This window comes from Rhea americana, unplaced genomic scaffold, assembly GCF_003343005.1.
Source record: "Rhea americana isolate MKP2758 unplaced genomic scaffold, rheAme1 scaffold_29, whole genome shotgun sequence".
In the NCBI taxonomy this organism is placed as follows: Eukaryota; Metazoa; Chordata; class Aves; order Rheiformes; family Rheidae; genus Rhea; species Rhea americana.
This window is the reverse complement of record NW_028186412.1, coordinates 6,823,324-6,836,403: the sequence shown is the minus strand read 5'-3', so window position 1 is coordinate 6,836,403 and position 13,080 is coordinate 6,823,324. Positions and strand designations below refer to the sequence as shown.

Below are 13,080 nucleotides of genomic sequence, written 5' to 3'. Positions count from 1 at the left end.
TTCTTCACTACTCACATTATCTTTAAATGAGGCCTTATCCACCAATTCATCAACTTTACTATAGGGTGCTTTTAAAAATTCTTTAACTCATATTCTGTAACTCTTCCTTTCACATGTTAGTTGATTCCTTAATGTTTCATACTTTGACTGTAAGTAGTTATCTTTCAGCTTCATTCCTCTTTGTCAGTCAGAATTCAACGTAACACACTTCCTTCTCACCGAAAGTGGCTCCATGTCCTTAAACAAAATGGATTCCCAAACATGTTCCAATAACCTCTGGCAGCAGACATTCAAGCAAGTAACAACCATTATTAGTACATCAGCAACAAACCTTTAACCCAGCAGCATCCTTATTCTTTCCCTTTTTTTATCACTTCCGAGCATTGTAGTTCTCTGACAAGCCTTTCTACCAACTGCAAAGGGTCAGCTGAATCACAGCTGTGATACATTTCTTTCCTGCTCTTTTCCTAACACTCAGGTATAGAAATTATATGTTCGCAACTTCTACATACTTAAGCTGCTAATTCTTCAGTTTATTTCTACTTGTAAGGGAAGGGAGAATGTCTAAAACGTTAGAAGCCTGCCACATATTTTTCAGATGCAGGTGTATTTCCTCTTTTACGTATTAATAAATTAAGTACACCATAATGTTTTTTCTCCCTGATGTTTCAGATAAAAGATACTGCGTATTTTTAACAATATATTTGTATACACCTGGACTAGTAAAAGTTTTTTAACATACTGAAGGTGAAGCAGCTTGACTTGTACTGTTTGATCTGTAAATGGACAGCTTCTGTCACTGAGATAAACAATGCATTCATTTGCCTTCCTCCTACCCCCTGCTCCAGTCATTTACCTTAGAGATGTTTTCTCCTTCAGACTATTCACTCTTGAGAGTTCATCCTCAATTGTCAATTTTAGATTACGAATAATCTGAAATTAAGAAGTGCAGTCTTAGCTTCTATTACACAAAAAGCAGATTATGCACACATSTATTATCTACAACATGACATAATCAGAATATGACATTTTGAATTATACAGAAAAATAAAAATCTACTCATTTATAGCTGATCATAATTAAGGTCACAGTAAGTCCATTCCTTCAAAACATGTCTTCTTACACCACTTAAGACCTAAAACTTGTGTTTTTTCCTAACCATAGCACTAACTAGAAGCAGGAACTGTTCAACTTGGAGATCTCAGCGATGTGTGTAAGTATCTGAAGGGAGAATCTAAGGTAGATGGGGGCCAGACTATTTTTCAGGGGTGCCCAGGAATAGGACAAGCGGTAACGGGCACAAACAGAACAACAAGAAGTTTTGTCTGAATATAGGGAAAAAACTTCCTTACTGTTGAGGATAACAGAGCACTAGAACAGGTTGCTCAGAAAGATTATAGAGTCTCCTTCCTTGGAGATATTCAAAAGCCATCCAGATACGGTCCTGGGCAACCTGCTCTAGGTGACCCTGCTTGAGCAGGAGGGGTTAGACTAGATGATCTCCAGAGGTCCCCCTTCCTACCTCAACCAATCTGCAATTCTGTGAATTAGAAGTAGGAACAGGATTTTGCTTTTGTGTAACAGCCACTGAGAGGACAACTTCAACACAAGAAGGTAGACTGAACCTGAAGCAGCCTATGGGAGCATAGGGTGGGTAGGTATCAGCTGCTAAAGATCACACTGGATAAGGGAGGAAGCGCCATAAATAAATAAATAAAATCAGACTTCCATCCATGATCAGATGAGAGAGACTAAGTTTCTTCACACTGAAAGTGACAACTGGATGCAGGGAACATGACAGTTTAACACTGAGTTGCACGGAAGAATGGCTAAGGACTTGTTACTCATTTTATTTCATAACACAACTACAAAGGCTCCTAATGAAATAATCAGGTAGCAGGTTTAGAAAGAATAGAAGAGGCTATTCTCTATAAACTCCTCATATACTAACCTGTGGAACTTGCCACCTCTGTGGTATGTGTACACACAGACACAACACACACTCCTCAAGCACCACCAGCAGTATAAAGGAGCCAAGSACATGTTACACCAGTTGATGACAGAGCGAGTCAACTGCTACTCAATATAGTGGTCCTGACATAACCTCAAATCACAAAATCCCTAACCTGCAATTTCCTACACTAACTCCTAACTCCTCACATTCTCAGTTTTGTCCTCCAACCATCCTTCCCTGTCTGCTGTCAGAGACGGGAGACTTCACTAGATGGACCTTTGGTTTAATACAGTACAATAGGTATGTGTTTCTACAAGCAGCAGGTATGATGGGGAGGAACAGAAGCAGTGAAAGACTGSGACTAGGAGGCTCAGGAGAATGTGACTTAAATCTGGAGAAGCTTGGTAAGATTAGAGAACTCTGGAATGGGAAAGACTTGAGAAACTTCTGAAGTCCTGAAATCACTGCTGTTTCACTGCTCACTGTTCCACTGTGTCACTGTTTTCCTGTCCTCCCTTTCCATTTGTTGTTTTGGATAGCAAGCTCTTTAGGGGCAAGCACCAYCTTTCTGCTACCAGTCAGTCATCATGCCCTAATTCATGACCAAAACCAAACTTAGAGGGGGAAGGTGAGGGAGGTGGGAAGTRTAGACTACTTTACCGCAGAAATATCATAAAGAAAGATGGATAATCATAACTTTCAACAAATATTTGAAGGTAGTAGTTACAGAAATTACTTTGCAGTGCAAGAATTTTACTACCTGAGCCAGATCACAGTAGGTTCTTACAGAAGGCGTAATTTTTAATTCCTTTGCAATCCTAACGGCACCAATCAAACAATTTTTCTTCTCTTCAATGTACTGTTTAGCCTTTGCAACTTCTGCACTGTAACTGTCAATATTCATCAATAATTCTGCATATAGTTTCCTTTTCCTGTATTAAAAACAACATTACTTTTCAGAATGTAATAAATACTGCAGTGCAGATTCAAACTTGAACTGCAGAACACAATTGCCACAGTTCTACCACAACATAAAGTGGATGCATCCCAAACTTAAGTATTGTTTTTCCGATACAGTGATATAAATGGACACATGGAAGTTTGAAATAAAAATCAGGTGAACCAAAAAATTTAGTATTTCATATTTTTATTAAATGTTAAGAAAAAAAAAAACCCTCTCCAGTCAAGCCTCCAGATATTTCCATACACATTCAACCACAGACTAAAACACTGAATTCTGTGATTCAGTCTTAAGATACTAGATTCCCCTTCTACAGGCTCTTCTGGGATACTAAGCTTTGCCATACATAYATACATWCATAAATCCGAAGATACAAATATTATTGGAAATGAAGAACTAGTAAAGTTCTTGGGCTTTTATAAACCTGAAAATTTTCAGAAAAGTTGGTTTTGTAAGCTATTCTTGTTCTCACACTGATCATCTGTTAACAGTATTATCAACAGCATGTTCAGAATCAAGCTAATTCAGAGAACAGACACAAACAACACTATTTAAGGGCTTTTTTTTAAACAACAGAGACTACATATCCTAGTTTCTTCCAGTCATACAGAATAGCTCCAAAAACTAAGATACCATTATGAACGGGCAAAAAAGTTGTACAAAGATTAACACAGGTATTATGAAATATTGTTATAAGGAAAACTGAAATTTTACTCATAATTATGCATTTTAGCTGAATTGGAAAGAATTTATTAGTCAGAATAATTCAGTCTCCCTTCCACCCCCAGCCCAACAAACCAGAACATTACCTGGACTGGAGAGAAACAGTAAGTTCATCAAACATTCTATCTGCAATTTCTGCCACCTTGTCTCCTTCCTGTTTCACTTTCAATTCCAAGTACTTCAGCATCTATCACGTTCAATAGTGAATAAATATTCATTCACTTATTGTTCTCACATTAATATTTCTGGTTTTATTCAGAACAGAACAAATGAATCAATGGAAACAAACACTCCAGTAGAAGTAGAGACAGTTAAGCCCAGTGTGGTTGCTCTTGACTGAAAGCAAAAAAGTGCCCCCAAACAAAAAGACCCACAATGCCCGGTTTTAACCTTCAATTTTCAGCACTGTAACTTTCAGTAGAACTAGTATTCTTAGAACAACAAGCCCTCACCATGGACTGAATTATAGCAATAAAGGGTAATTATAAAGATATAATGGGGAAAAAAATCATAGTTTACCCCTTCTTTTGTTTCCTCTAAGCTCAAAATCAACTCACACTGACTGCATCATGCCAACCAAAGTCTTTATTTAGGTCTAATAGGCAAGAGGTATTTTCCTGTTTTGGACTCACGGCCTCACTTTCCTTACTTGACATCCTAATATAGCAGTGTGTGCAGGTAATTATCAAGCTACTATTCCTACTGTTTTTTAAACTCATTGTTAGCACTAAGGAAACAAAAGGTTTTTCCTCTTATTAAGCATCAGTTCTCTGTTGCTATAGTTACATTTGATAAAGAGATTTTTTTTTTWAAAAAAAAGCTCTCAGTAATACAATATTGTACTAGCAATACTCAACCTTTGCTGAAAAGCTGTTGAAGACCACAGTTATGTGCATTAGCTATAAAAATTGCCAAAGTTTAAGGCTTTTTACAAGATAACAGATCAGCCACTGCARCAAGACAAACTGGAGAGGGAATGAAGAAGTGTTTAAGGGTGCTTCACTCAACATGTACTAGAATGAATTTTCTTTAGGTTTTTGGATCAGAAAACATTTTGTGCTTGGTAACTTAAAACTATGTAAAAATGTCAATAAATGGCAAGGGTCCAAGCTTTTCCTTAGCACGTTAATATAAATAAGAACTAAAGTTGAAACAAATAATCAATTTAAATAAGTTCATAGTATATCTATTAAAACATTTTCTGCACACAAAAGATGTCTGAATTTACATCATCCGTGTTTTTTTTGTTTTGTTTTGTTTTTTAAGAGAACTATTACTCCTGTTGCCCACAGATAATTTCTTTTCCGTCTTCAGATCCCAAAAGAGGCACAAGAAAACTAGASAGTTAGCTTAGCTGTTAGAGCAAAAAAGAATGTTGCACTTCACCTTGATGCAAGGAAACACAAGCTAGTACTTACAGGCTGGTTTATATGCAGTTCTGCTGCTTATTGGGTCCATCCATATATATATATGTGTGTGTGTGTGTATATATATATATATATATATATATATATGTATATATATGTATATGTATATGTATGTATATGTATTTAAGTACAGGCTCATGTACTTTGTACAGTCTGGAGCTTAATGCTGCACACTCCACAAGAAATAATGCTAACAGTTAAAGGACAGACAGACATAGAAGTAAACACTGCAAAGGCAGTAAGAGCATGAACATGTTTTTGTGTGACTACTTGTAACAAGAAGCTTTAGTCAAGAACAAGACTTAATAGATTTGTTCAATTTATTTTCACTCACCTCGTCTGCATCTTTTAAGTGGCTGAGATTACAAATAGCTATCCACAAAGCTTCATCAATATCTTCCATAGTTTTGTTGTCCTGTCAAAAAGTTTGCCAGAGAAAAGTCAGTCACTTGTATGATTAGAAGACAGGATGGACTGTAATAATTTGCCATTTCTAATTAACAGAAGCACCTGAAGTGAGTGACTCTTCATCATTTCCATAAGGCTCTGAGTAGCTCTACAGCAGGAAAGAGGCCCCGAACATTGTYTAATATAAATTACATTTTTAAACAGAGACTATTTTCATTATAGTATCTCTGAAAGGAGGATTCTAAATTGTTTTTCCATTAAATGCATACATTTATATACACTAATTAAAAAAAAATCTGACTAAATGAAAAGAATGCAAGGTCATAAACACAGCAAATACTGAGCAAAGAAAGCAAGTCAGATTTAAAAAATTGAAACATTGTACCCAAGAGAAGTAGTAAATGAAGTATTTAGGAACTGCATTTAGGAAACAACAACAAACAGCAGTAACACATAAATATCTAAGAAGCTCCTAGCTTTATGCTGATGAAGGGAAAGATAGTGATATTTTGGTTTATAATCAGCATAGAAGTAAATGTACAAATGGAAGTGACTTATACTGTCATTAGCATCACTAAATAGTGTCACTATTCTACTAAAAACAAATAAAGAAAAAAGATCACTAGTTGGGGATGTCCCCAAAAGTCATTAGAGGGCAACATGTGGAGGTTAGGGCTGGAGCTGCTTAAGCCTGTCAACTATCAGGCAATCAGTTTAGCTTGCCAAAAGGCAACTTAACTAATACCCAAATTTCTTCAAGTACTTAAGAGTTCTTCATAGTTTAGCAGAATAATGACACAGGAGAGAAGTTAAGGTTTGACTTGGAAACAGTTTTGCCTCTGACCAAGCACTGGTATAAGTGAAAGTAGGTAGCAGACTCTTCAACTACTGCTGCTTTCACACCACAATTAGGCGTTTTTCTTGGAGAGCTGAATTAGTCACAAGCATTATTTTAGAGATCATAGAGTTTAATTAAGTGGTTTGTTGTCACCTTCATCTCCAAGACAATTTTCTGATTAATGTATCTAAACATCTCAGACAAACTATGTCTCCTCAGAAGCAAAAGAAAAAAAAAAAAGAAAAAAAAAGGAAAAAGAAAATCCTCCTGCTTTTATGATGCTAACTGTGTTAGCAGTATCTCCCTATGTCAACCATTCCCACTCTATTTTGAGCAGATACAAAGAGACACAATAGATTAAAAAAAAAAGAAGAAAAAGTCTGGGAATAACAGCTCCCTCCCTGTTCCATTGTTCTATGATCAGCAGCACAATAATAAATGAACTCAGAATTCAAAGCATGTGGATATATATTCACTCAATGATAGATAAAATGATACTGCCAAGAATCTAGTGGTCACTAGTTGAAGAATGAAAGAGACTGAAAAAGATGAATGAAACAAGAGGAAGTGTCAGCTTATCAAGTTAGAATCAGTATCATCTCAATAAATGTGATTTTTCAAAGGATGCGTTCGAAAGAGGGGAAAATACACGTCTCAACAGCTTTCTCTGGAAAATAGAATTTTGTCAACAGAAGGGGTGACTACCATCAAAAGATTACTTAAGACCATCAATACACTTAAAAAGATGACCCCAGATTAGTTTGTTTAAAACTTTGTCAATGGCAATACACTATAGTTTAAGGTAACACGTTATATGGCCTCATTTCAAATATTTTTTTCAAGAATGTTCAGAAAAGACAAGCATTTTTATGGAAACTGCAACAAAACTGCATTAGAAACTAATAYAGACATCTACAAATTATGCATCTTTCAAGGTAACTGCATAGAACAATCTTCAAGCAAGAAAATAGGATTGGTAGGGAATATATCATTCAATCCAGTTTTATTCTGTCATTTTAGGACATACCAGGTGTCAGCAAAACTAGTTCACCTGGCCTAGAACTTCACATTCATTCAGAAAGACCAGGTTAAAAAATTCTTAACTATTTTTTTAAGAGATATCCACTTGTCCAATAGCCAAGTGTAGGGACATCGTCACACTGGAACACTGTCTGACTATGTTAAGGACACGTGTTGGGTAAGCCTTGAAATTCTTTGTCTTGAATTAAGAAAGAAATCCTAATATTGTATAGCCTCAGTTGTCTTTTTTAAAAAACCTAATTTCAGAATATGTAGTTTCACAGCCACCTAAACACATTAGCCCTCTGTGGCTATGATCTGGTTTGGTCTCTGTTCATTTTGTCAGTTTTCCTATTAATGCTGTAAATGCTTGCACATCTATTCCAAGATGCACATCATAGTAAAGCTTCAGCGTTCTGTCTCTGTGTCTTARCAAATGGAGCAATAACTACGCATATACAGAAATAATAAATGAGAATATAATGAAACTCAACATTAACACACCGCGTCTACTGGTGCAGCTAGAATTGGTTCGTACTTCAGCCCACCATCTGAAGAAATCGGACGCTGAATATTTTTCTCTTTGGTATCGTGACTGAAGGGCCTGCAAAATTAAACTGTAAGACAAAACCCTACACACTTTAAATTAAGTAGCAAGCTTCTGAAAGCTGCTTTACATACAATTTGAGTATTTCCATAATCAGTCTGTAAACACACAAACACACCTACTTCTAAAACACTTGGACTTTAAGGATAACACTAGAGATGTCTCATTTTTCAAAAATTTTTATTAGCCTCATCTTAAAATTTACCTTTAACCAACAGCTCTATACCTGGCAATTCTGGCAAGTCAGAACAAAATTTTGGGAGGTAGCTGTGATTTTTACCCTTGTTGAGAGCAAAATGCATAAATGTTAATACTTCAGGATTAACTTTGTATTTGCCTTCTAAGCAGTTCATATTTGCCTAGATACTCCATCACGTACTGATAAGGCTGTTAATTTTAGAATATATGACAGATTATGCCACAATAATGCTGTAAAATGTAATTGTTGTACAAAAAAATGTTACGAACTTGCAATCAGTTAGGAAGGCTCTTAAATTCTCTATTGTCACCTTCCCTGCTAGTCTACATAGCACACAGACCTAAAGAGCTGTCAAGACTTTCACAAGTCTCCACAAATCAAGAATTATAGGAAGGAAGCACTATTGTTCTTCCCATACTCAAGTTTGTTGTTTCTGATGGACTGTGAGATGATTTAGAGAGTAGTACTGCAGATGTTCACAGGCACACATGAAAACCCAAGTTTTTATTTTACTTTGAACTAGTTTAGTAATGTGTGACTTTACAMACCTATCTCAGAAGAGATATTCTCTATACCTTCCACACATAGTTGTAACAGATCTGTAAGAATTACTTGGGCTTATTCGCATTTATATCAACATGAACCTCTATGGCAAGGGCAGTGACATGGGCAGACAAAGACACCCACTTTAAGACTATCCTTCATCAAATTCATGTCAGCTAGACAAGTGAGAGTAAGCAGTAAATAATTCAGGTATGACCTTTTCACCTTACCAGAACTTTGCTGCCATGAAATCCTTATACTCATGCTTGGTTATCTGAGTGGAAAGTATTGGGAACGTTGGGGTGGGGCAGGGGGACTTCAGTGATAGTCTTTACCCCCATTGCCTGGTATTTCATCAATTCTCTATCCTGCCTCTGCCTCTGCCCAGGCAGTTTCCACAGACAGAGTTTAAAACCTTCAGTTCAAATATTTTCAAGCCAAACCATATCTACTCCTTTTTGCCTTCCAATGAATTCTTGGTCTCAAGTGTTAGAAAACCAGGATGCCTTGAGTACTTGTCTGATGTCCTCAAGCAAGCTGTGGTCTGGCTGCACCGGAGAGCCATGCTGAGAACATATTAATATCAGTAAGTTCAAATCACATGAAGAAATTGATTAAGAACCAGCATAAGTCAAAATAGCTGGAAACATGCTTGCTCATGTCCCTGCACTGTGATATCAAAATACACTGAAACAYATAGAAAATAGCTGGGTTAATAAAGGTTTACCTTGCCAGCCTTGGMGAGTTTCTACTGCGCAGTCCAAGTTTAAAATCAACCTTGGTCTAAATCCAGAGGAAAAAAACAAAGCAAGTTCAACTACAGGATGAAATTCTAGTCTCAGGAAAAAAAAATAAATAAAGTCTTCATACAAGCCTGTTTTCACCTTCAATTCCTCCCCAGTTTTCAATGAGGCCAAACTTCAAAGCAATTAGTGTTGATTTGAGCAACCAGACGTTTTAAGAAAACAGTTTTCAGGTCAAATTCTGTATCCATTAGAACATCCTTCTAGTAAATGAAAATGTTCCTAGTAAAAGCAACACTTATTTCCTATGTTTGCTTTTAGTGGTTTTCACACTAAAATGTAAAAACAATGCACGCTTCTACCATTATTGTACTAACGAACTCCATTATAACTTTTCTATAGAGTTTAGTGACATGGCTTAATTCTCTAGAAAATTTCACCCCCCCCTTTTTTTTTTTAATATATTTTATGATAAACGCCAAACTTGAACTTCATAATGGAAATGCCAGAGTGGTCACACCTTATCTTCTGCATACATTTAAAAATATTAATGAAAAAAATACAGGTAACGTTTGTCCAGAATAACTGTTCCTTTGAACAAATGGCATCAGCAAGCCACAATGCAGAAAGGATTCACAAATAGTGCAGTTTTTTTAAAACACAGAAACAGAGAAAACTACACTCATAAGATATACATAACTGTGCAATAGGAAAACTGTTGTTTTCAATCTTTTTATTAGGAAGTTGAAAGGGGAAATTTTCTTTTTTTTTTTTTTTCTTTTTTTTTTAAACATACATGCGATTTTTTGCCTGTGTATGCGCAGAAGAGAGTGTGGAACGGAGCTGACAAAAACAGGCATTAAGTAGAATAAAAATAGAATTTCTAAAACTAGACTTTGGACATCAGATGGGCAATACATAATCATATTGCACTGCCAGAAACACTAACGAAGAGTAGCTGGGAAGCAGGAGGCTCTAAAGAGCCGACGCTTATCTCCAACAGACCATTTCCCGAAAAATAGTAATTTCAAATTTGTCCACCTGCAATATATGAGGTAGAGAAAAAAAATGGGAACTGAGCTTGCTTCAATCACTTTCACAGAGAATGTAGAAGATTCTGCAGTATTATTTCAGATCATCACAATGAATACTGAACAGAAAGTTTAAGATTGATTTACCTGAAGAGTAGACAAATCGAAAAASTCAGCGTCTTCATCCTTTTCAGGAGGCTCCTCTTGTGACTCTGTAAAAGCAAGTATACCAAATACTTGACTGAAAGTTGTAATTGGAGGGCATCTTAACCAATGAGACAAAAAGCAGCAATTCATGATCACTAGATTAGTCTTCTATCCAGTCTTAATGAAGTCAAAAATTTGGACACTGACTTTTACCATGACAAAATTTAAAAGCTAAGAAAAAARAAGTACAGCTAAACATAAATTTTTCTTAACTCTCAGAAAATTTTCCTATCTGTTTAGTAACTATGTTATCATCTGCAAAGATTAGCTGTATGATATTGCTACTACATTCAGGATAGAATAAATACACAAAAAGGAAAACAAAAAAGCAGAAGAAAGCACACTTTCAAAATACACAGGTATCATACCTACGAAAAAGCTTCCATTCTTTTGTAATATATGAATAAATACTACTTAATAGAAAAATTTAAGATCGTTAGAAAAATATTCAAGCAAACAAAACACCAAATAAATGAAGTTTCTTTGAGAAGAAAAGAAAAATTTCATTACCTTCCAAAGAAAAAAAATCTAGAAGAGGAGAAAGAATGGTCTTGGCTGTTTTGGCAACTGCTAGGGACGCAGTAAGCAAGCAATGCATCAGTCAAATCCGATAGCTTAGCTACTGTTTTGGGGAGATAAACTAAAAAAACCAAAAACCAAAAACCAAAAAACCCCCAAAAACTAAAAACACAAACAAACAAACAAAAAAAAAAAAACTGCACATCACAGAATTTGTAGAAATAAAAGCCAAAAGTCTTACCTTTCATACTCATAGCTCTTGACATATGACAGGACTCACTCTTTCTGTGATTTGGTCCTATAAAATCCTTTTCTAGTATCTTAAGACGTTGCCTTCAGAAGTGAAAGAAAATTTTAAAAGATATTAACCAAGAATGAATTCTACTCATTTCCAGCTCTCATGAAACAAAGCTTGCCCACTTTTTATGAAATGACATTATGTATTATGGAATGTGCAGTTAATGAAATGTACATCAGGCACATGCTCACACATAAATCACACTTCTAACTTCTTCTACTGAAAGCAAAAACAAAGGAAGTTACCTTTATGATACTGAATTTGGCAGCCATGAAGGTGTTAGTTAATACAAAGCTTTTAGGCGACTATAGTTTTCAGGTAACTAGAACAAGCATTAGAAAAATTACTATATAACAATTCATGCCACATCTATTCTATAGTTATTTAACTAATAATGAACTGAGTAAATTAATAAGTTAATTAATTTTTTTATTTACTTATAAAATATACATTTGGATCAATCTGAAATGTTGGTAACTTAATAACACAGCATTTGATGACATCCCAAGATGCATTTAAAATGTCTTTCACCTGAACCTACCCAAAATGCTAAATCTTCACACATATATATTACTACATATATATACATATTACTACATATATAAACATTACACACATACACAGTAAATAAAAACAGACTGATCCACAACACTGCAGAATATAAACATTATTTTCTTCATTTACTTAGTACTATATTCCTCGTTACAAAGTCAAAACTTACGAATTCAAATCACTAGATTAACCTCAAAATTCACGTACTTTTTATCTTTTGCTTTTCTTCTATTAATTTCTTCTCCATTACTGTCATCCACTGAGGAGAACCCTTTCTTTTTACTCATGGTGGTATCAGACTTTAAAAAATGAGATAAAAAATTCACTTTAACATGCACATTTCTTCACTTGAGCAAATATTGCAGTTTACACCACTTACAAAGATTAAAGAGAAAAAAGAACAATACATATAAAACATATACCTGTATTGGCTCTGAGAAGTATTTTGAAAATTGCAATATAAAGAACTACCTTCTTTACACTATCCAGCTACCCTGCTAGATATGCTTCTCCATCCCTTAACCTTACGACTACCAGACATGCCAACCAGTACCTCCACATACCTTCGAATCACATTCCTGCTTATAGCTCCCCAATATGATTATCTGCCTTTTCTGCAGTATCACAGCAGCATAGACTCGTGCTCAGCTTGTGACCCACCAGGAATACTGACCCCGGTTCCCTTTCTGAAGGCCTACTATTGGGCCACTTGTGCTCCCTTCTATGTTTCTGCCTGCGCAACAACTTGTTTTCCTCCTTTCCCCCCGACCCCGCTACTCGATGGAAGCCCTGCTCTACCCTGGCAACAGGCACCTAGAGCATCCTTACCAGGGCGGTGCCCATGGGGAAGCTTCAGGCGCCCACCGTCCCACAAAGAAGCCAGTAAAGAGGCCGCAAGCAAGGACATACCAATAAGACCGGGCGAAGGGAGCAGAGCGCACAACCGCCCCTCAGCGCGCGGCACAACAGCCCCGCCGCCGGCAGCCTCGCCGAGCCGCCACGCGCCACAACCGCCGCCACGCGCTCCCCCTCCCCCCGCCGCCAATCAGC

The 13,080-nt window shown here is 36.3% G+C and overlaps 1 protein-coding gene across 1 annotated transcript in view; it reads right to left on the bottom strand.

Annotated features, from left to right (window-relative positions):
* Positions 1-12,317, bottom strand: part of RNF17 (ring finger protein 17) — a 52,978-nt gene extending 40,661 nt beyond the window's left edge. Inside the window, exons 1-9 of the mRNA XM_085309115.1 lie at positions 12,238-12,317; positions 11,422-11,513; positions 10,602-10,666; positions 9,408-9,463; positions 7,836-7,935; positions 5,400-5,480; positions 3,725-3,825; positions 2,715-2,886; positions 857-933 (exon numbers count right to left, since the gene is read on the bottom strand). Coding sequence (XP_085165241.1) covers positions 857-933; positions 2,715-2,886; positions 3,725-3,825; positions 5,400-5,480; positions 7,836-7,935; positions 9,408-9,463; positions 10,602-10,666; positions 11,422-11,513; positions 12,238-12,317 — 824 coding nt within the window. The remainder of the gene's footprint in view (positions 1-856; positions 934-2,714; positions 2,887-3,724; positions 3,826-5,399; positions 5,481-7,835; positions 7,936-9,407; positions 9,464-10,601; positions 10,667-11,421; positions 11,514-12,237) is intronic.
* Positions 12,318-13,080: the final 763 nt, after the last annotated feature.